The sequence below is a fragment of the Mytilus edulis genome, chromosome 8, assembly GCF_963676685.1.
Source record: "Mytilus edulis chromosome 8, xbMytEdul2.2, whole genome shotgun sequence".
Classification (NCBI taxonomy): Eukaryota; Metazoa; Mollusca; class Bivalvia; order Mytilida; family Mytilidae; genus Mytilus; species Mytilus edulis.
In genome coordinates, this window is record NC_092351.1 from 5,753,155 (window position 1) to 5,778,285 (window position 25,131).

The 25,131-nt window shown below is 33.0% G+C and overlaps 1 protein-coding gene across 1 annotated transcript in view; it reads right to left on the bottom strand.

Annotated features, from left to right (window-relative positions):
- LOC139484675 (uncharacterized) overlaps positions 1–25,131 on the bottom strand; it is a 147,836-nt gene that overhangs the window by 87,572 nt on the left and 35,133 nt on the right. Inside the window, exons 4-5 of the mRNA XM_071268535.1 lie at positions 24,761–24,865; positions 22,048–22,215 (exon numbers count right to left, since the gene is read on the bottom strand). Coding sequence (XP_071124636.1) covers positions 22,048–22,215; positions 24,761–24,865 — 273 coding nt within the window. The remainder of the gene's footprint in view (positions 1–22,047; positions 22,216–24,760; positions 24,866–25,131) is intronic.

Sequence of the window (25,131 nt, forward strand, 5' to 3'; positions counted from 1 at the left end):
TACAGTCATGCCACCTACATCTACTAGAACACGTGGCGTGTTGGTAGGGGTTGATGTAGAGGCAGAAGGAGTACTTATAGTACTTATAGTAACGAATCCTGATCAAGCAGAGATGTCGGACCGACTAATCCAGCCTAAATTACAATCTATTGCCGGTCCATAAAGCTCAAATGACGATATTTGAAGGAACGATAGTAGAGATGACACAGATGTGGTATGAGTGGCAATGTGACAACTCTCCATCCAAGTGACAATTTATAAAAGTAAGCCATTATAGGGCAAGGTACAACCTTCAACACAGAACCTAAGCTCAGACCGAGCAGCAAGATATAAAGGGCCTAAAATATTACTAGTGTAAAACCATACAAACGGGAAAACCAACGGTCTAATCTATATAAAAACTAAAAGCATGGTTGAGTCGTTAGAGAAAATAGACAAGAAGTCTAACTACATACAGACAAACAAAACATGTAGAGATTTGATATATTTTATGTGAAAATGACAATGAGAATGATGGTCGTAGTATGAACGTAGTCAGGTCGTAAAAAGAGCGCGATGAGGACGGCAAGGGCGTGCTAGAAGCGTACTGTGGTCTTGAACAGCGTGGTGTAAACGTGGTATAGTCGTAGTGGAAGCGTAGTTGGGTCGCGGTGAGAACGTAATGGTCTTAGTGAGGTCGTAATAACGTCGCTGTGAGATCGTAGCGCAGTATCTCCGAATAGAATCACGCTTTCGCTACGCTCTCACTACGATGGTACAGCGACCTTTGCGATCTTACTGCGAATTTAGTGCGCTCTCAGTACGCTTCTACTACGACCTGATTTCGCCACGACCGCACCACGATTGTTTTGAACATGTTCAAAGTTGGCCACGCTCATCACGATCTTGAAGACCTCACCACGACCGTAATACGACCTTACTGCGATCTACACGATCGTACTACGATCATCAAAATTTGCATTTTTTTCACAGATGGTAGTGCGATCGTGGCCTAGTCGGACTGGGGTATTATATAAAATATGCTACCTTCTATCTGGTAACAAATTTTCTTTTCTTTTTCAGATTCAACATCAAAGATTGATGTGTTGACCTTGTATGAGTTAACGAATACTTTATTTCTCATAAAACTACAATTACATAGTTATAGAGAACATACATAAATATAACTATAAGGTACAATTTTTACAAGCATGTGTGAACAATACAATGAAATTAACTTGGAGGACTGACTTTCACATTTATAACTTTGATAAATTTGCATAGTTTTTCTAATATTACAATATCACATGAATTAAACAGTTGATCAAACGTTCCTTGAATATCCGTGAACCATATCGTTTATATAACCTTTTTGATTTTCTAAACGCCCTCCTTTCCCGGCGGTATTCTGTTTTAAACCAATCACGGTGATTTTGTTTCCCTACCGTGTAATCAAATCCATAAGTTTTCTGTACGAACTCCCCAAATCTCTAGCAGAATTGAGTAAAACATCTCTTATTTCATTTACAATTTCATCAATAGTATTTTTATCAACATTTTGAACATTTTCAGTTTTTGTCATGATAAAAGATAACAATTGAGATATACTTTCTTTGTCAAGATTTTCTTTATATTCATAAACTTGATCATGATTCCATTTTCCAATATCTGTATTATTTTCACCAGATTCTACATTTATATTTACATTTGATTGCTTAGTATTACTATAATTGAGTACTAATTCGTGGACAATGGATATCAGAATATAAACTGCTAAATGGTAGAACATCAAAATTTTCTACTAAATACAATACATCTGCAGTGCTTATTGCATAATCTACGACACTTGTATTCTTGCTCGTAGGTTTACCTACTTCATCATTTCCTATCCGATCATTCATTATATACATGTTGTTATTCTTACAAAATTGTATACGTTTTCTACCATATGTGTTTACATTTAAATCAGTACTGTGTCGTTTTCTTTGAATACTCAATTTATCTAAGATATCAGCATTACTAAATTCATTAATATCAATTAAATTCTGTGCTAAAAAATCATCTGTGTCTACTAAATTATTAAAGTCTTGTAAACTCGCTGTTCTACTATTAAAATCGCCTAAAGACAAATATACTTGTTTGTTCTTTGTAAATCAAAAATTTTTAATTGTATATCTGAAATTGCAATTTCTGATGTATAGATAGAGTTTTTTTAGGGGGTATGTAAATTTCTCCGAAAATAACACTACTTTTTAAGTCAAATATTTTTTCGTCAATACGTCTCGGTTATTGTATAGAAAGGTATATACTATGAAAATTAGAGCGAGGGGCTTTGCCCCAAGCTCTTATTTTCATTGTATATACCTTTCTATACAATATCCAATTTAGCACATATTTACAACTTGAGTAATCTTGTAATTAGTCTATTGATATGTTTTGGCTGACTGGATGTAGCTAATTTACTTAGTTTTGTAAATCTACTCACTATAATATCATTGTAAAAATAGGATTTCAAAGGCCCTTGACTTTAGAATGTAAAGAAGGTAGCTGCTGGTGTAAGTATGTTTATTGATATGAACGAAGCGTTGTTTTACTATACATGTCCTTATTTACATGGTAAGATGACAAAATGAATTGACCAAGAGCAGACAATTCTTAAATTGCAGTGAAAGCTTTACATTCTTGAAAACATTTTTTTTAATTTCACATAAAACCTTAAACTATCTTAATACAAACAGTTGGATCCCCCTCCCACATCTTTGGTTGAAACACCTTTTAAAAATGGCTGGGTCTGACCCTGGTATGTACCCATAGGTAGTCTAGTGGATAGTTTATATGCATGAAATATTTGTCACTGGACATTAGGCAACCAATTATCGACCAATTTATGACTAAATGTATCAAATTGCTTTATTAATAATTTCCCTTCAAAAGATTTATGGCGGACTCTTTTTGTGTACAAAGTAATTGCATGGAAGATAAAGGATTACAAATTTTAGATTGAGTTGTACTTTAATCAAGGTATAAAGCACCATTATTATTACTCTTTATTTAAATGAAAGAAACTTTTTTTTATTGTCAAAACAAAATTTAGATCAAAGATTGATTAGTAGGATGTTAAAAATCTTTTTGAAAACTAATTACAAACTATTTAGTTAAATTTGGAACACATCATTTATTTTAAAATAGCCAGTAGCAATTTTTGTTCTAATATCTTGATTACAATACAATGAAATCTTACCCTTGTGGTCATTCATGCGTAGTTACTTAGTAAAATAATAAATAAATAAATATATATTTTATTTGAGTGTCACACATCGATTGATACAGTACATATATACAAGTAAATTAAGTAACATCTTTAAAAATTCAATCAATGCCCAGCCAAACATTTGACTTATGAGACACTTTAAAAGCATACATGTACATATTTACAATAAACTGCATGTTAGTACACGGAAAAAGTATGTACTATGAAAATTAGAAGGCAAATTCAAGCAATTTGATTGGACGAAAAGTTGTAAGTATGTGCTAATAAACCAAAGTTTGAATTGGTGTAATACAATTTTCTAAATATCTCTTGTAGCCAAAGGCAATACCACCAGATTTTCGATTTGAATACTTTTTACGGTTTTTAAAATGAAATACAAAATTATCTAATTCTACTGTATCAAGTTTTAATTAGTTTCATCAAAACATACAACATCATAATTGTTAAGTAAAGTAATAAATTCAGGGTGCATTAATTTGGATTTAATACCACATACATTTAATGTTAATATTTTAATAGATTTATTGACTTCTATATAACATTGATTTTCGTTGTTAATTAAGTGAAAGTCCGTTCCGCTGGAGTAGTCAGGCTGAATGAAACTATCTGTTAATCCTTCTTGATCTACCTAGTGTCTTCGCCCTCTGCGGGGTGCAATGTGGGATCGTTGTGTTTGTTGTTGAGGCTCTCTGTGGGGGGTTGTTTTTGGACGCGTATCTTCTATGGTTTTTTCGTCTTTATGTGGGATACCAGAAAACACTAAGTTTTCGCGCATCGACCTGGTTTGCAAATCAAGGTGCCTTTCAGTTAAGTGGTTGAGATTACGGCGAATATCATCTAAATGCGTAACAATTTCTCCATTATTAATTTGTATTTCAGAGACAGTACTTTTGAGATTTTCCCGTTCTGTTTTACTCACTTCAAAGCTGCTATTTACAAATTCCATTCCCTTTTCAATTTCGTCAATCCTTTTATTAACAGTGCCAACATTTTTAGCCAAATTGTTAATAGACGACTCAAATTTTTTCAGCTTTTCGTCAATTTTGTCAAGTGTTGATAGTTTTAGGAACATTTGATCAACTTTTTGCGCTAAACTGTCTATTTTATCATTTGTGTCTTGTCCAATGTTCATTGTTGATTGAGAAAGTGGAAGGCTTTGTGGGATCATTTTATTACCCGGACTTTGGGATGCCATATTATAATATCCATGCATAGGCGACATTTGGTTAAAACCAGGGCTTGGTATGGGCTGCATAGGTTGCATCGGCTGTACATATTGTTGATAAGTTGGATAAGGTTGTTTTTCCTGCACAGTATTTGGTGAATTACAAAACGAAGTCATATTGCTTGTTTTGGTCAGTTCAGATTGTGTATCAATATGTTTATTTACCTTCTTACTTGTAGTGTGAGTACTGTTCTTCCGTTCATTCGTTTGTTTTTTCGTCGGTTTTTCACCACTAATATTTTGGTCCTTGGTATCATTCTTCCTTTTCTTTCCTTTCTTTCCTTCTTTTTTTGAATTCATTCATCAACACAGATGTGTAAACCACTTTGATTCTCAAAATTGTCATTTCAATCATAGAAAATTTCACTAAATTAATATTTTTCTCTCCTGAATTCAAAACCCGACATATTTCATTCACACATGCGCAATCTCTCTAACAACTACCTGAATTATTTTTACAGTCAACATGTGCATGATATGGAATGTAAACAAATGAATAATTCTAGGAGTATTTATATTTGAAACATCATATACAGGATTTACCTTGCAATAAAGTGTGGATACATCATTATTTTGTGAAATTGATATTCTAACTGATATCGATTTTAACCATTTATGGAAATTTATAAGTTGACATACTAGAAAAAATGGACCTTGACAGTATGTTAATCGCAAACTTAGAACTATAAAATTGAATTAGTTTACTGCCTAAGTGAGATCCATATAAGTGAATTATATTGGACATATCAACAAAATCTTTTAAAGTGATGCTGATGTTTTTACAGTTCATGAATGCCGTACCAGTTTCAAGCGACTTATACACAGTGTTTGTTTCTGATAGAGTTTTTGTCTCTTTATTCAAAAGATTGTTTTTACATTCTAAACAGTCTTCATATAGACTTTTATCTGTATTTGAATTATTAACAATATTTTTAAATAACTCTTTACATGAACGTATTTAAATTGTTCTTCTTTGAATGTATTCTATCTGTTATATAGACATCACACTCACAAATCATGTTTATGTTAACATTATAGACACAGCCTATAGTTATAAGAAAAGTAAACAAAAATTATATATACAATTTGAATAATTTAAAAATTAAAAACATATTTTATAGAAAATGGTTTTTGTTTTTTTGATTTTTTGATAATTTTTTAGAGGAAATTAGGATTTTATTTTTTTCACAGGTTCCTCTCTTGCATGCAGCTCATCAGTAGGGGTGGTTGCATCTTGTTATTGAGTGTTCTTGTCTCATCATTGGGTTTTTGGGAAGGTGTTCGAAAAGCTTCCTTTAAGAAGTGGTCCATGCTTTGCTGATCCCCAGAAGAACGGTGTTGTTTGTCTTTTTTGTCTTTTTTGTCGTTTAGCCTTTCTAACCTGCCTCTTTTCGTCTGTAGAATTCATATCAGATGCTTTCGGATTTTCTTTTAATTAATTGTTTTGATTGTTACTGTCTTGTTTCTCTACTGTTTCACTTACAACATGTATTTGTTTGTTGAATGTAAATCTGTTTTTAGAATTCGACAGATCTGGTGATTGGTGTTTATTATAATTTCTGTTTTCCTGATCATGTTGATGACTAGATTTGTTATCGGAATCAGAATCGGATTCTGATTGGCTGTCTTCACTGGAGGAGACAGTTTCAGCATTACAGTATTGGGCTGTATGGCCGGATTTGCCACAAGTTTGACACAACCAGTCATTCGGACAAGTAGTGCAGTAATTAGATTTATGTCCACTGCTTCCACAAGTTCTGCATACCCAGTCATTTGGACACTCAAAAAGCTTATGCCCTTCTTACAGACATTGGTTGCATTTGACTGTTTTCTGATTGTCTTCTTGGCCTTTGTGGAGAACTATAGCTCTATATTTACCAATAAGACGAGTTTTTGGTAATGGTGTGGGGATGGGATTACAAATAGCAAAGCGATCACCGGTCTGACAGTTTGTTAGACGCCCATCAACTCTTAACCTCACCCTATATATTTTGTGTACAATACAGTTCTTCTCTTTGGATTTGTCCATCATCTGCTGAGCAGGGTATATTTTTACTCTCACCCAAATGTTTGATGGATTTTCATTATTAGCTACCTTAGGATTTCTGGCGTAAGTTTGAATAAGCTTCTTTCGAATGACAATACCATTGGTAAGCATTTTCCCTGTCCTCATGATTATCAAAGTACAACCTCCACATCCCCCTCACTCTTTGTAAACCTTTTAAGGGACTGGGGTCTACAAGGCATTCAACTGCTTTATATAGTTCGACATGCGTGAGATATTGATCTCTTTGTGGGCTTACTAGAGCCAAATACATCATCTTCCATTATGAAAATGGGTTTTACGTCACTTACTGACTGATCTTTTGAAGATGTATCTTCGGAAGAGGCTATTTCAGCATATGTTTTAGTCTGGGTTTTTGGAATTGTCCCTCCGTCCGCCATCTTGTATAATATTGTATAACAACAATCAGCAAAACTAGTCTACACTGTTTTTACGATAAATAACTTCAATATGCACCTCAATTTGCACTCAACACTAGGGAAAATGTCTAATGAAGTCACATGAAATCAGAGTTTAAAGAATTGCTACGTATAATAACAATATGTCTTTTGTTTTTCGAGGAGCTCTACATGTACTTTTTCAAACAAGGACAAATAGTTTTTGCTTCCGTGGTTATGGCAAGGGCGCGTTCAAATATGGAAGGATTTTGCACCATTTGTCATAATAATGAAAAAGATAAGTTAAATTCATCTACGTAATATTACTTCTTCTTTAAACTACAGGTGGACAACGATAGGTTAAAAGCGCAAATGTCAGGTCAATTGAATACAGGTGATTCAAAATTTAAATCGAAAATGTCCATAGTATTTGAAGCGCAAATGTCTATAGTATTTGAAGCGCAAATGTCCTATCGTTTTACAGACCTGTAAAAAAGTGCAAACGTCCTGTGCCCGATTTTTTTTTTTTATATATGTCAACATTTCTTTCGGAGTTCTCTGGACTTTTCATTAATTATAATTACCATATTTTCTTTTGACAATAAATAGGTCACAAGAGTCGATAAAACGTTAATTTTGGGGTTATTTATGCAGGATAAAAGCACGGCTGGTAATCTACACACGCACAACATTTGGTTCTGCAATGAAAAACGTGAGAGGATCTTCCGGTTGTGCTTGAGTGGAGTAATTATCACCGCTTCAAAAGGTATGTACATTTCTAAATCGTAATTTTCTTATTCAACTGATCAAAATATTGAAAATCGGAGAATGCTATGCTGTGGTGAATACTTTAACGAAGAAAAACATGTATCATTTACTGTTGTACGTGGAGTTGAACTCTTACAAAATTAGTTTCCCCACGAGAAATTGCATAAAAAAAGTGACATTTGAATTTTGAAATGGTTATATTAACAGACCTACAAGTACAAAATAAGTTTGTTTTTTCGGTCAATGGGTATAAATGTCGTTTTGGGCGGCGTGTACGCTTTCCGGTGTTGATAGACGTCTTAATAAATAAAAAAAATACATTTTTTCATTATTTTATGCGACAGGGGAATGGTTCTGATTGAGGACATCGTGAATGCGTGAGGGGACGTGAAATTATTTCTTTATATCCAAGCTATGAGTTGTTGAAAGTTGCCAAAATTTGTTTAGATTGTTCATTAAAAAACACATTTGAGTGCCTAAATAAAATATGAGATAGAATCTTGAAATAAATTTTGGGAAGATAGGTTTAACATTTTATATCTTTTACGAATACACTCGGTGATATATTTTTTTAATTTGATAGAATAACGCCCCTTTCAAAATCCAGGAACCGCCCCTTAAGGTAAAAATAGATTTGAACTGTGCAGTGTATCTGAGGTAGTTAATGCACACCTTTGCTGTGCATTATCCAGATTATAACACAGTAAGAACAAAGATATTTTACTCTTGCCATGTGTTAAGTTATAGTTATTGAACAAGCAAGTCGGTATATTGGATTTAATCTGCACAGCTTGGGTGACCCCTATTAACCCGAACGACGTAGGAGTTCGGGTTAAAGGGTCACACGAGCGTGCAGATTAAATCCAATATACCGATTTGATTGGCCAATAAGTGTTTTAACACATGACGCCATCAATTTACGTGAACGTTTTAGCAATATTCAAACGATATTCCGCAATCCACGGCTCCTAGTAAAGTTTCTTGTAGAGTAAAGAAAGGGGGAAATGAGCCTTTATGTAGTAAGAGGTTGGTAAGTTTTAAATTATTATTTTTTATTTATATCTAGGCTTCTTCATCAATTTTTACATTATTTAAAATTTAATTGTTTTTTTTTCTATCTTTCTGTTAAATTTATTTGTAATTTTTTTTCTTCAATCAGTGACGATTATACGTTGACATATTGTACTTTCAAATCGGTGTTATTGAGTAAAGATTAATTGATTTTCTTTCCTTAATGATATTCTTAGAGAAAGATGAAACGAGGAAGATTTTAGAACATACATTTAAAATGTCGAATAAACAGAAACAACGATTCGCTATCCCATCTTTAACCCCTCATCCTCCCCCGACCCCAAATTTAAATTCGATACCCAAATAAAATAGTCCGTTTATAGGAATAAATATGCTAAAAATCGTAATGAATTTCATTGAGTCTAAAATTTATTCAAATCAGATTTCATTTATTTGAATATTCTTAAGTACATGATTTCTTTTTTGGCAGAAACTACAAAAAAAATCGTTATTATCTGTTCTGACTTTAAAACACTGATTTAAGATTTACACTGTGTACACAAAATAAAATAAAATATTTTATGTCCCAGTTTAGATAACAAAAAAGGAAGGAGAAACCTTTCTTTTTTCATCAGGGGCCTCGTTTGCCAAGCAGTCATAGTAGTTCTTCTTCAGTAATCACTAGACAGTCAACACTGAGGGTTTGAGGGCAAACTCCGCCCGTGCTGGGGGTTTCGACTCCAATATTAATTGAGTAGGACTGTCAGTGTTGCTATCAAGGGTGTGTGGTTTTCTCCGGGCACTCCTGCTCCTTCTACCAATAAAAACTGGGCGCCATGAAAAACATCAACAATCAATCCATCATTTTTTTCTTATTTTGAAACTACGATGTTTGTACAAAGTGTTTAATTTATCAACTTTTTGTAACTTCAAGTCAGATTGCGGATTTGTTTTATTTGGGGGGGGGAGGGGGTCGAATAGGTTGTTCATCCTTGAATTGGAGAACGAAACGTTTTTAGTCTCGCTAAAATCGTTGATATTTTTTAATTTTATAGAATACATGTCACACCCCTTTCAGAATCCAGGAAACGCCTCTAAAGGTAAGAATAGATTTGAACTGTGCAGTATATCTGAGGTAGTTAATACACTCCTTAGCTGTGCATTATTCAGATTATAGCACAGTAAGAACAAAGAGATTTTATCCATGTCATGTGTTAACAACAGGTAAAATCACTACGATTTGACTTACGACTGCCTGTTAAGGGCATACGATACAGTTTTGAACCTGTATTTACAAGTTGATGAAAATTTGCATATAGGCTATTTTTTACCTGATTAAATCAAATATGTAATAAAATGTATACCTTTATGTGCTACTTTTTGAGTAAAATAAGGTCGAAATTTTGTATATTTGCTCAAAATTCAGATTTGTGTCCGTATTTTCTTTTTCGAAAGAAAGACATAACTTTTTTTGTTTTAAAAGATAAACACAAAATGGTTTTTGTTAAATAATCGGTAATTTCTGCATTTTATAAGTATCATTAAAAATTATGCAATTTTTATTCCGAAATAACTCTATATTTATCAAATGTTCATTTTTTGCTGCATGTTTATCAAAATTAAAAAAATTGCGCTATTTACAGTTTTATAAAATTTGGGTCACATAATCTCCTTGCAAAATGAAACAAATTGCTGTTTTAAAAAATAGGGGTCCATGCACTCGTTTTCAAATTAAATCAGTTTGAATGATAAAAATCAGTCGAAAAATGCATCTTTTCCCGATATGTCAGAGTTTGACGTCGCGAAAATAACATTTCACGTTAGCAACGTCATTACCTTTACTGTAACTGTATCGTATGCCCTTAACACTCGTAAGTTTACGATCAAACTTACGATAAAATTCTTCTTACGATTGTTTATGAAACGGTCAAAAACTTACGATTTGACGTACATCCGACGTAAGATTGCCTCACTGAATATCAGGTTTTTTTTCTTCTTCAAAAGTCAATAAAACCACACATTTACCTCATCAAAAGACAGTAATTGTATATTATTCCCGATGTGAAAATATCAGTTTTATTTCACTGGGAAATTCACTGCAATCAATGTAATATTAACTAATTAATCAAAGAAGAGTTACAGTGTCCCTGTGACCCCAGTGGGTATGTTATCTATGATCCACGGTACAAAAGCCATATAACCACATGAAACACATGTTTTGTTCTATGAGACTTTTTTTTAATATCTTAGAGAAATGAAGGCTATATATATATATATATTCTTTTATTATATATATATATGTATATATGATAAAAGATTCATAAAATTTTGTCGGTAATTGAAAATATGACAGCGCTACATTTTTACCACTGCAACTTTTTCATATGATTTATGTTTTCAAGGACCATAACTGTTTTAAAAATTATTGCTTAGCATTGATTTTCGAACTGATCAAAATCCTTGATAATATATACATATGACATGAGTTTCATAGAAATCCGGCAGGAATTAAACTCATGAGAGCGCTAGAATACTTATTTCCCCTATAATTAATGTTTCCAAGGACCTTTTAAAAATAATTGATTGTCATTGAATTTCTATTTCGTCCCAGACATTGCTAATACGAACCTTTTACTAGTATATAAGTTCTTTTTTTAAATCTGGCAAAATTGAACAATAATATGTAAATTTCCATATACAATATAATTAATATTTTCAAGGCATCATACATTTACCTCTTTAAAAAAAAATGATCGGCACTGGTTTTTAAACTCGTCCAAGACATTGCTGATATAAGCATATGATATAAGTTTCTTACAAATCTGACAAGACTTGTACACGTGAATGCGCTAACAAGACTTATTATATGACTATAAATGTTCTGTTTTCTCATTGGCTAAAAGCATAGGAAATCCTCTTTGATAAAACATTATATTCACCGCGGCAAAAACCACGAGAGGTTAATATAAGATTTGGAACAGCGTCCGTGTACCTAAATATAGAAACGGGGAATTCTTGTTAGCTATTTAAGGGATGTATAAATAAAATGGTTTTTAATTGAACGACCGAATAAATATCAACCAATCAGCGCTCTCGACATAAAATCGTTTCGATCTCACAGACGACAGTTACATGTTTCCGGCAACAAAGTATGGCTGGAGCAGCAGAAGTAGCTACTGAAAAACGCTTTTCATCGTTAAATAATGAGGAAATTGAGAAGATTTTGATAGAAAAGGATTATGCAGACTTAAATATGCCTAAAAATCAAATCCCAAGCATAAAAGAAAAACAGTCTAGGCAAAATACCATCTAACCGAGGATATATTTCACAATCTAAAAATATTAAAATGACTCTGAGAACTAAAGAGTCAATAATAAAGCAATTGTTGACTTTTGATATCAGTTGATACAATGATTTATCAACCCCAGAGATGTGATATTATGTGATATTCACCTCGGCCGTTGGCCTTGGTGAATATCACATCTCTGGGGTTGATAAATCATTGTATCAACCTCATCAAAAGTCAATAATTGTATATTAATCGACGGACCTTTCATTGCTACATGTACATGTGACGATCAATAACGGGGCTCTTTACCGTTAAAAAAGAATATTACAAAATGAAATAATTATACAATCGTAATAGTCTTTTAGTAACACACCTGTGCATATATTACTTTTTTTTAAAGTCACAGCCGGTATGGCAAATTCTGTTTCAACACAAGGAAGATATTTGATAGAAATAAAAAAAATTAGCTCGTTCACGCTAGAAATATAAAAACTTTCCTGAAACAATACTCAACATAGTTGTTAGATGATATATATAGTAAATTGTTAAATTAGTAAGCTTCATTGATATATACTTGTCTATTTTATTGCTGATAATGTTTTAATTTAATATAATGATGCTTACCAGAAAACAACCCTGGATTTCTGGTATTAACAAACAGGCCGACTCCTCACTTAAATGCTGGACTAAAAACGGCAGAAGTGCAATTTGTTGTGGAATAAAAATTAAGATACAAGTATCGACAGACTGTACATGTTTAGCCATGAACTTTCACATGTATATAATAATAATCTTTAGTGTGATTTGAATTTACTAATGAAGAAATCAAAATTAATACAAATAAATTGAATTAGCAACCTTTAAGATTAAGTTTATTTAAAGGATTGATAAAGTTACCTGGATCGTTTCTAAATTTCCGGGTTCGGTTAACAACATAAAATTATCCATAAAAAGAGGATGTGCTATTCCGTTTGAAATCAGTTTTCTACAGTTACAACCAAATTTCAAAACCAAATCATATCTATGGAAGAGTTTGTTAACAGTTTTAACTAATTTGTGGTAATGAAATTCCCTGGATAAATAATTTTCAGTAATACAAACGTTCGTTAAAATAAAAAAACGTCACAACAGACACGATCATAGCGAACGAGTTGTGATATATAAACACTGTAAGATGGTGACAAAGGAACATCACCGTCCAAAAAAGATTTTTTTCTTCAGTATTGAAAGTGTCATTTTTTACTTTAAAGTGTATTTCCTTGATCTCACATAAAGGTTTCTTCTTTAATGAAAGAGGTAAGTTTGGACATGACCTTTCTTATATATATCTTTATTCTCATAAACCAAAGTACAATGGTACAGAGACATACATGTATATATACAAATAAATTAACATAGTATAAATTTTAAATACAAATGTAAAATAGAGACATAAAGTGATTACCCAGGAGATTCTAGGCATTTAATGATAATTCTTATAAACTTGCACTGATTGTTTAGTTCAGACGGGTTTCTACTATTCATTAGACCTTGAAATTATAAAATATTTGGTCTGTTTATAAAATATCGCCTATTGCCGAGCATTCTAAAATATAATGGAACTCGTCGCCAATGTCAATGGAATTGCACAAAGTACAAATACGATTTTCTCTCGGAATGTTTTGCCATTTACCAATTTCGATAGGAATTTTTGTGTTCAACGTTCTAAATCTATAAAAAGAATCAATATTTTTGTCATCTAAAATATCAAAGTAGGTTTCGAAATTGATACTATTTTTGAATAATTTATAATTTAGAGCTTTTGGAGAATTCTGTACAGTAGCATTCCATGTCTGTCTGAACTGGTCAGTTAATCTTATTTAACAGTATCATACAACCAGTTTTCACTTATAAAATATTTAGAGTTCCATATATTTGATAGTCCACAATTATCAAGCACAGATTTTACATTCTTACACCAAGCTATATTTCCATTATAACTACCAGTAACAAGATTGTATAGAATAACAGGAAGTTTCTTATTTTCCCCAGTTACGAGCTTTTCCCAATAATTAATAGTTCGTAATTTAATAAAAATATCCAGTGGGAATCGGCCAAGTTCCCCATACATCATATAATCAGGCGTGGATTTTTTAAGATTAAGCAGTAATTTACAAAATTGTAGCTGAACATGTTCTATCACAGAGGTGTTACCCATTCCCTAGAATTCACACCCGTAAAATAATATAGGCTTAACTACTTTGTCAAATAATTCTAGTTGACATTTAATATTCAAATTATGTAACCTCCCCTTTATTAGAATATCGTACATAGCCCTTGTTGCTTTATCAGCCTGTGCCTTTTTTGCTTTTGTGAAATTTCCTGTTCTAGAAGATAATACACCAAGATATGTAAATTCTTCAACAATATCTGACTCAGTATCAGCATATTTAAAACTAACATTTTGTTGTGGTCTACCTTTAGAAAAAAATACTATTTTGCTTTTAGGGACATTGACTTTTAATTTCCATGTATCACAATATTCCTTTAAAGCGTCTAATTTGTTTTGTAGATCTGCTTGTGTTTCTGACATACGTACAGTGTCGTCTGCGTACAATCCAACAAACAATTTTAAATACATACTTAGCACGTTCTCTATTTAATCTGATAAAGATTTCAAACCATTTATATTTTTGTTCTGAAAAAAAGCTTTCTAAATCATTTAAAACATGCGACGAGACATATTTTCTACACGAAATCATCTTTGAACATTTCGGCAATAAAGCTTATCGACATGGGTATACAAATGATCAAAGATTTTATCCTTTTTAGAGTACACTTGTTTCTGTAGTGTAGTGAACCACAGTGTATGGCTAAAGTCAGTAAAGATCCGTTTGACTTATATCAGATTAAAACAAATAAATAAAACACAACCGTTTGTTATATTTGATGATTTATTTGCTTAGCATAATGAAATTCTGTGGCGAAGTTGTCTCCAAGCTTAAGGAAAGGGACTTTAATAAACAACGAGAATTCTTTTCTAGATTTTGATATTCCATTTTCTTATGGCAAACTCATACAAATACGACAAAATGGATGTTTCCTAACTTTTTTGCTTTTTTCGTGTCTGTACTGACTTTCAAATTTCAATGAACATATGTATGTTTAACTGGGAAATTATCTAGCCAGAGATTTCGTTACCACAAATTCAAGGAAAGCGCTTCGGACACATGAAATTTATAAAAGGTTATTTTTCTTTGAATTCTTTTATACATACATGTACAAATAATAAGATTGGTACAAGCGGAATATCCACATTTAAAGTAATTTGTTAATGTTGTTTATAGAGCCTGTTAAGTTAGAGACAATATAGGGAGACCAAATTAATTGCTTGAATGACTTTATTCCTAAAGATTATCAGTTTAACACTGTAGTAAGATCCTTGAATATGTTTTCATCTGTATATAAATATAACGACATTGACTTTGTATTATATAAATCAAAATATTTCTAAAAACATGTACAGCTAAACTGTTATTATAATTTTTATCCTACAATCCGTCTAATAAATTATACTTATGTTTTGGCATTACACAAGGTCGATCATTTATTTTATTTCTACAACTGTTCGTTACGAAGTTAACTTAATCTATTGGATGTGCAGTTGTCGATAATTGAGTCTTAGAGATTATGATTAATTTATAAGTTGGAATTAGCTTTTTTTTTATCTTACCGGTACAATGTACCTATAGATATATATGGTTCTTCGTAAGGGTTCTTTTTCTATGCTTTGCGGTCTAACAAGTTATACTTTTTCTGACTGATTGTTATTTGTTCTTATCTTGTGCTTTTACACCACTGTCAAAGGTAAGGGGAATGTTGAGCGCTCCAAAATTTTTATTCATTCAATTCTGTATGTACCATATCAGTTTCACAAGTCAGCATCCTGTTATTCAACGGCTGTTGGGATCGTTGCTTGCTGTCTGTCATTCTTATTTTTGAAAATTATTTTCAGCATAAATCAGGCCATCAGTTTTCTCATTTATATATTTAGTTTTTATGCCACATTTATTGGCATAATGTTTTCTGGTCTGTGCCTCCGTTCGTCCGTCCGTCCGCTCGTCCGTTCGTTCGTTCGTCCGTCAGTCCCGCTTGAGGTTAAAGTTTTTGGTCGAGGTAGTTTTTGATGAACTTGAAGTCCAATCAACTTGAAACTCAGTACACATGTTCCTTATGATATGATCATTCTAATTTTAATGCCAGATTAGAGTTTTTACCTCATTTTTACGGTCCACTGAACATAGAAAAGGATAGTGCGGTTGGCGTATCCGTGTACTAGGAACACATTCTTTTTTTTGTGTCAAATCATGTCCTTTTGTAGAATGCCACACGGTATAATTCTCACTTTTGTAGGTCGTAATACTCTTTAGTTGTATATACGTGTCAGCTGTGATGGATTTTGTTTCATTTGCAATGCTATCCGGAATCCTTATCATGTTTCTATATGAGGCAAAGGACGATACTGGAGACAACTAGAGGTAACTGTATATCAAATGAAGAAACCTCATACTGTATAGTAAGCTTCTGTGCTCTTTATTTGTTTACATCATCGTTCTTTGGTATGGTTGGTAGGATTTATACATTTGTAGTATGATTGCATATAAGACAATAGTCAATTATCCACCAGAGACCAAGGGTGAACAGTTTCATGTCACCATTCAGCCTTCAACAATTAGCAAAACCCGTACCGTGTAGTAAGAACCCGTTGTGTCAACATATAAAACGAAATTTATACGAAACAGAACATCATTAGCCTATATATGATAACGCCCAAACAAAAATAGGCAACCAACTACTTAAAACAAAACGTAAATTTTGAATGTCATGTTTTACAGAATTTTGTAAATTAATGAAACTTAAAAACAACAAAACAACAAACTGTGTTGACAAACATTTTGCGAAAAGGAAGCAGTTAACATGTCGGCCTAGATTATCTGCTCTATCTATGTTTAGTTTCTTAAGTATTTGTCTTTTTTTATGCCACTTAATACACTTTCATTTCAACAGTAAATATTTTTCAGGTCAAGGCCTGTCGAGATCGCTCCTAGTTTCATCCAAACCAATGACTATAACATTGGCATTAACTGCTTCTGCGATGGCTTTGCACTCGGCATTTAAGAGCAAAAGCATACACTTATCTTCAGAGTAGGATGATATGTACTGATTATCAGGTTTTCGTCATACTGCCATCGTAAAATATCAACTGCGAGGCCCATTGTGAAACTTTTTGTTAAGTGCGGACAGAAAAGAGTTTTAAAAGGATTTATATTGTGTCGTGAAGCTGATATTGTATATTATCGCTATTTTTCCTTTGATCTTTTGTTTTGTGATATTTTTCATATCATGCTACTCGCTTGAGATTGAAAACTATTGCTAGAAACTAAGAAGGCACGTGGCGTTGCTAATGAAACTGACATGAAGTTCACAACTTCGTCATAGGTAAAATAGCGATAAACAGATTTAATCATTGGTCATCTCAACTCGATTGCATTTCTCGCTTTCGCCGTACCGACTCAAGCGAGAAAATCAATATCGTTGAGATGATCAACGATAATCTATAAATATCAATATGCAGATACTCAGGTAATTGATTTATCGGGTTGTATTTGCGTATTTTGCATTATAAAAAAGTGTTCACGTTTCTTTGTTTCACCAGCAAACTAGAAGATTGATAAGTTCGGGACAGACTTTTTTGACGTCGTTGATATATCTGCGTCATTATATATGACATCACAAAGCCGTGATGTGCAATTCTGTTTAGAGTTGAGCAGAGTGATAGATAATTGTGTTTTCCTGCGTTTCGTTTAAGTATAGCGGGAAAATATTGTATTGACGGGTACGGGTCGTATGAATATATAATAGGGTCACAATAGTAACCAATGGTAGTAAAGCATAGGGTCACTTTCTAGCTGTCGTGCAACGAGTGAACACTCAACCTAAGATGGACGCCGAAATTCGATCCGAGATACAAAATGAAGTTCATGCTGCATTGAAGACTACCCAGACAACAATATTGGATAGCATGACCACCCTTCTAGATAACCGCCTCGAAAATTTCAACAAAAATTTCCAGTCTACTCAAAAGGCGTTAGCGGAATCCAAATTGGCAAAGCTAGACGAGACGCTGTCCGATAATTATAAGTTCAAGAAAAGGGGGAACGAGGAACAACACAAACATAACAGTAAAGTTTTGGTGAAGTTCAAGGAAGCTAACAGTTAACTAAATCAGGAACATCTCACAAAGGTATATATCGAGTCGGCCAAGGACAAGATAACAGAAGGTATGAGTTTAATTAGAGACAGACAAAAGTTGATAAAACTAGCTGACTCATCAGAAGCAGGTTTGAGAGTTGTTGCAGAACATACCGCTAATCCGTTAGCTGAAAATTCAGAGGACGAGAAAAGAATGTACAAAGCACAAACAAGAGTGGAGGCGAAAATAAGGGAAAAAAAGTTAAAAAGGAAATCAGCTTCTAGTTCACCAGCTCCGTACACTATTCGCACAAGAACATCCCATATCGACAGACCAGGGAAATGTTTCAACTGCAACAAGACGGGTCACTGGAGAAGAGAATGTCCAGAGGTGACAAGAAATGCAAGTCGACCAAGTGATAAAATAAGTACTGTTTTTCTGTTTGATATGAATGACAGTAGATATATATACAACAAAAATGTTTTGAGAAAACCCCTTTGTTATGAAATTGACATCTCAAATGTAAACATTATATCACCGGCAGGTAGATTGAGAACTCACTTTACAAAATGGTTATCAATAGGCGCAAATGAATATTATAGATGATATAAAATACGTTCATGGTAATACCAGGAACGGTTGAACTTGAAAACAATAGGTCAGCGAAGGATAACCCTCAATTTGTTTTGGGGGAAATAAACAAGTTATTACAGAAAAATGCATAAGCGAGGTTTATTACATTCCACATGTTGTTAATCCTTTAACAGTGGCAGCTGGAAACAAAAAAATAAACTTCGATTAGTTCTTGATGCAAGACATATTAATCCGCATCTTTTCAAATTTCGTTATGAATATGAAGATGCTAGCACAGCTCGACAAATATTTAATAAAGTTGACTTCTGTTTTTCCTATGATTTCAAAAGTGCCTATCATCACGTAGAAATTTGTTTTTTCAGATAAAAAATATTTAGGTTTTAAGTGGGAAAATAAGTACTACGTGTTTAATGTATTACCTTTTGGTCTGTCAACAAGTGGATTCATTTTTTTCAAAGTCACGAGAGAACTTGTTAAGTATTGGAGAAACGATGGTTTTAAAATAGTAATGTATCTAGATGATGGTCTAGGTGGAGGTAAAACCTATACTGAATGTTGGAAAGCAAGTAAAAAGATCAAGTCTGATCGTGAAAGTATTGGTTTTGTCATAGCACACGAAAAATGTATTTAGGAACCGGCACAGAAATTTACATGGCTCGGTTTTGATTGGAATTTGATCGATGGTCTAAAACAATTAAGTGAAAAAAGAGTCATAAAATTGAAAGACTGCTTATATAAACAGTTTGTTTTTGCAAAAAGGATGCAATATGAACGTTTTGGTGAAAGTTCGATTTTTAGCTTCTATAGTAGGTCAAATTATTTTTGCACAAGCAGTTATTGGGGATGAAGTTCGTTTGAGAACTCGGTTTTCATACGATTGCATATTAGCAAAAGCCAGTTGGAATTCTTTGGTGGTATTGAATAGGGAGTCAATTACCGAGTTTGAGTTTTGGTTAAAAAATATAGACAAGCTCAATGAAAAGGGTTCTGAACTTAGTCAGTTGACAAAAGTTACTGAAAATGTGCAGATGTTTTGTGATGCCTCGGATGTAGGCTATGGTGGTCATTTGACCTTTGATTCGACAGACGAATCAGATGAACCAAATATGTTTGGTAGTTTGTCCATTTCTGAAACGAATCAGAGTTCAACTTGGAGAGAGTTAGAGGCGGTAGACAGGGTTTTTAAGAACTCTGTCAGAAGGATAGAGGGAAAATCAGTTAAAATATACACAGATAATAAAAATGTATCACATATCCTCAAAGTAGGAAGTAAAAAACCCTATTTACAAAAAAAAACTATGTTTGTACACGATACATGTAGTAAATATTCAGTTGACATGTCATGTGACTGGATTCCTAGAGAATGAAATACTAAAGCTGATAAATTAAGTAGACAGTCAGATTGTGATGACTGGGGTATCCAGTCATGGGTTTTTGAATATTTAAGTGATTTATGGGGTAATTTCACATGTGACCGTTTTGCATGCGATTACAACACAAAATGCAAAATGTTTAATTTTAAGTTTTACTGTAAAGGTACATCAGGCATAGATGCTTTTAAACAGAACAGGACAAATGAAAACAATTGGTTAGTTCCTTGTTCTTCACTTATTACAAATGTTATTAACAAATTGACCATAGAACGTTGTTAAGGTACTTTAGTTGTACCGGAGTGGAGATCAGCACCGTACTGTTGTATGTTAACACACGACGCCAATTTTCAAAGTTTTGTAGTTGATTACAAATATTTACATGGATATAATTTAATCAAGAAAGGAAGATGCCAACATGGTTTCTTTGGCAAACAATAAAATAAAATTTTGATATGTTATTTTTATATTTTATAGGTTTAAAGATTAATGATCATGTAGATGCAGCTGTTTTGGAGAATGGAGTTACAACAGACAGTCCTTTATATCAGCTATACCCTAAGATGTGCAAGTTACTGCTAGGAAGCAGAAGTGACAATACTATTAAATCTTATTTTTACGCATTTAGACGTTGGGAACAGTATATAACTAAGCTAGGTTTTTCTGCTTTGCCAGCCCAACCTATTCATATTCCACTTTATTTTACTCATTGCTTGATCAAGGTTCGACTTTTCACCCTATTGACAATGCTAAGCACGGAATTAAATAGGCACACGAGATCAATGGTTTGGCCGATCCTACAGAAAACTCATTTGTTGCATCCATACAAGAAGCTGAAAAACGTACGGCTTACAAAACTGTTTCTAAAAAAGAACGGGCTACTACTGATATGTTGATATAACTTTATGAAAAATACTCAAATTCAGAAGATTTGTTGATTGTAAGGGATTTAACTATGACTTTATTAGGTTTTGCAGGGTTTCTACGATATGATGAATTAAGCTCTTTACTTTTTAACCATGTTAAAGTTAAAGATATATTTCTAGTTTTGTAGTTAAACAAAAGCAAGACTGACCAGTATAGGCAAGGAAATGAAATGTTGATTTCCTAAGGTTTTTCAGAAGCTTGTCCTTTTAATATGTATTTGAAATATGTACGGTTAGCAGGCTTTGTTGAGGGGTCAGAAATGTTTTGTTCAGACCTGTTTGTAGATCAGGGAATACTTGTAAATCAATTTACAAAAATAAAAAGCTTAGTTAAACACGTCAGCTAGAGAGAACATTATTTCTAGACTGAAATCATGGGTCTCTGGTAATTTAAATTTAAGTTTACATTCTCTTCGTTCTGGTGGGGCAACCGCAGCCGCAAATCATGTTGCTAACGATAGTAGATGTTTGAAAAGACACGGGAGATGGAACACAGAGAAAAGAAAAGATAGTTATATTGTGGACTCCATTGAAAAGAGGCTTAAAGTGTTACAAACACTGGGACTGTAACGTTTACTTTTTTCCTGATCCCCCGTTCTTTGTGTTTTTCTATCGAGCATGACGGGCTGTCGGCAAACTAAGATAATGTTTGCGTTTGTTTATATTTGCCACGAGTATTTAATTTTAATACGTCTTCATTCTGTTTGGGCATTAAAATCTGATTCGGTGTATTAGTCTTGTACAAATCAGGGTATTTTAATACTAAGTATTTCATTAGAATAAAGTCTTGCAATGGTTTTAATGATCGCAACTGGACGTTAAGTAGATACCAATTAATCAACCAATCAATAAACAGTCCAAATAAGACTCGTTTTTTAAGGAAATATATATCTATTATATGGAATTGATTTTTTTTTTTGGTTAGTTAAAAAATCTTACTGTTGAGGATATGAATCTCCTTTTTGCTGCCTAAGCTGCTCTTTCATGGTGTCGATTTCTTGATGCAGTGTTGCAATTTGGCTGTCAGTCGTTTTCTTAAGTTCTTGTTTGTTCCTTATTTCTGTTCGGAGTCTTTGTTCAAGGTCTTTGATGTCCTTTTTTTTCTCTCTGAAGCAACAGCAAAATTAATCGCTTATAGGAATTATCTATCATGGTTTGGTCGACCGTTTAGAATTATCTGTGTCACAAAAGATTACGAATATGTTCACTAGTTGTTACCACAACTGGTCCTGTTTTCGCTATCAATACATTACCGAAAGTAAACTATTATTGGTTTCTTACCTAACTTGCTTCAGCAACTACACGGGTGCAGTAAAAGAAGGAACTGCTAACCCCTCTGGATCAACCTTGTCCATCCGTAGTTTTTGGTGAGGCAGTCTTACTCAGTCTTTGGTTTACATGTAATGTTTTAGTATTTTCATGTTTATGTTTTTATTTGACTTGAAATCAGTAAATCAAAATTTAACCCATATAAGCATAATGAATGTCCAACAATTTGTCTATATAACTGAAATTTGTCTTTTTTTTTTTATTGTCATGTATGAATATCCTGCCGGTCTGTGTTTTGTTTCTGTTTTTCTGCTTTGGATCGATCTGATGAGTTAAGCCCTTTTCCAACTGATTTCTAAATTTTGTTCTTATGCTGTGCTATTACATCATTGCCGGGTAGGGTTGGGCGACCGTAACTATGTTGAACACCGCCAAATTTTGTATGTGTCTGTTCCCCAAGTCAGGAGCCTATAATTCAGTGGTTGTCTGCTGTAGATCACATGTGTTTTCGTTCATTTTTTGTACACAAGTCAGGCCGCTAGTTTTCTCGTTTGAATTGTTTTCTTTTTGTCATTCCAGTGCCTATTATAGCGGACTATGCTGTATGGGTTTTTCTTATTTTTGAAGGCTGTGCGATGACCTAAAGTTTTAAACTTTTTTGTCATTTTATTGTCTTATTAGCAATTCTTTCTAGAAAGATGGTCAAACATTATTATATCATTATAAACTGTGGTTTTAGAAATCATGTAAAAAAAGATTAAAATCACTATAAATAGTATCAGATATCCCAGTAATGATTAAAACCGAGTTTAGTTTAACTTGGCCAAGATAATACACAAATTAGCATTTTACCCCCTATGTTCTATTTTCAGCCATGTCGGCCATCGGACATATTTTTACAACTACGTTTTTACTCATGTCAAATAAAATCTAAATGCTTTAGTTTCAAAAATATAAGACAAACACTGCGTTTACCAACTTTGTTCTATTTGTAGCCATGGCGGTCATGTTGGTTGGTAGAAGGGGTTGACGGGCACATTTTTAAACTAGATACCCCAATGATGAATGTGGCCAAGTTTGGTTAAATTTGGCCAAGTAGATTCAGAGGACGACGACGACGGACGACGGACGCCAAATGATGAGAAAAGCTCACTGGCCTTTCAGACTTGGAGCTAATAAGAATATTCGGGGGAAAAATAAATTCTGACTCAGCCCCCCCGTTGTTAAATGATATCTCCCTAATTAACTCAGACTAAACAGGTATGTTGCTGTTTAATATTCAGTAAAGACAGTAGTATAGTGTATAATCTCTGAATAACAAACTTAGTTTTCTATTTTTATCACAATACTACTTTCTGGTTTTTAGGATTTTTTTCTCTATATTTATGTGTTAGGACATATCATAACTTTTGTAGAGTGAGTATTTTGTATATTGTCTTATGTAATTGATGATAGACAGGTTTTGGAAAATAATGATAGACTTTTTTTGTTTTCATATTAAAAGTAAAATAACAAAAATACCGAACTCAGAGGAAAAATTCAAAACGGAACGTCCGTAATCAAATGGTAAAATCAAAAGCTCAAACTTATCAAAAGAATCAATAACATCTGTTATATTCCTGACTTCGTACAGACATTTTCTTATGTAGAAAATGGTGGCTTAAACCAGTTTTATAGCTAGCTAAACATGTCACTTGTATTACAGTTGCATACAATTCAATAATATTGACAACGATGTGTGAACAAAACGAACCGACAAATAGGTAAAAAAATATTTATCTATAATTTCATGTTGGCTGTTTTAACACTTCTGAGTGGCTGAAACTCTTTTGTTAATAATTTTGTCATGTGACCGTGACGTCATCAACGTTTTTTTCCATAATTTACTCCTTAAAAATGAAATTTAGAATTAAATTATAAGGAGTTGCTGTAATATTTTTTTCTGTCTTTTCGAAATTATCTATTAGATATATGTATGACCGAATTAACTTTATGCAATTGATTGTTGTTTTTTTTTTTTGCAATGTTGTAACAAAAACTTGGAGTAAACAAATTATGATCTTGTTTAAGCCAGATAAAAACCACCAGGGTTAATATTGATTGAAAACCCATTGAATCCAAAATTGAGAAGCACAAATATGTAGTAGAAATCGAACAAACAGACGACAATTATTGTGTACTTATAAACACAATTATAAGCTTTTATTGAGGTATTTAAAAATGACATATACAATATAAATAACGTAGATGATAACCACCTGAACTGTGCATATTATTACAGATTATAGCACAGCAAGATCAAAGGGAAGGTTTGTTTGTCTTGTGATAATAATGCATTGCGAGCTAAAATTGCTCAGTTTATTTCATTTAATTTAAAACTTACTCTGAAAGATCCTTAGTTTCTTTTTGGCTGTTTATTAATCCTATTTTTGCAGTATTCAATTCCCTCTGCAGTCTTGATACCTCTACTTCTTTTGCCTTTATAGACCTGAAAGATTCATACCATTTTGTGTACATTTTCCTCTTTACCACAACCATGTTCATGTGCATATTCCAGAAACTGGTTTTTGTGTCTTACTGTTTTCCCATCCAATTCGATATTGCTGTTAGCCATATATGCACAGAGACAACTTTAAGTTTATACCGAAAAATATTGATAAGGTCTGGGTTTTATTTCGCCAGCGTTGTTAAGTTTTCTGCTTAAATTAGTTTGATAGGAACTACTTGTGATAGATCATTGATATTTAATATAAA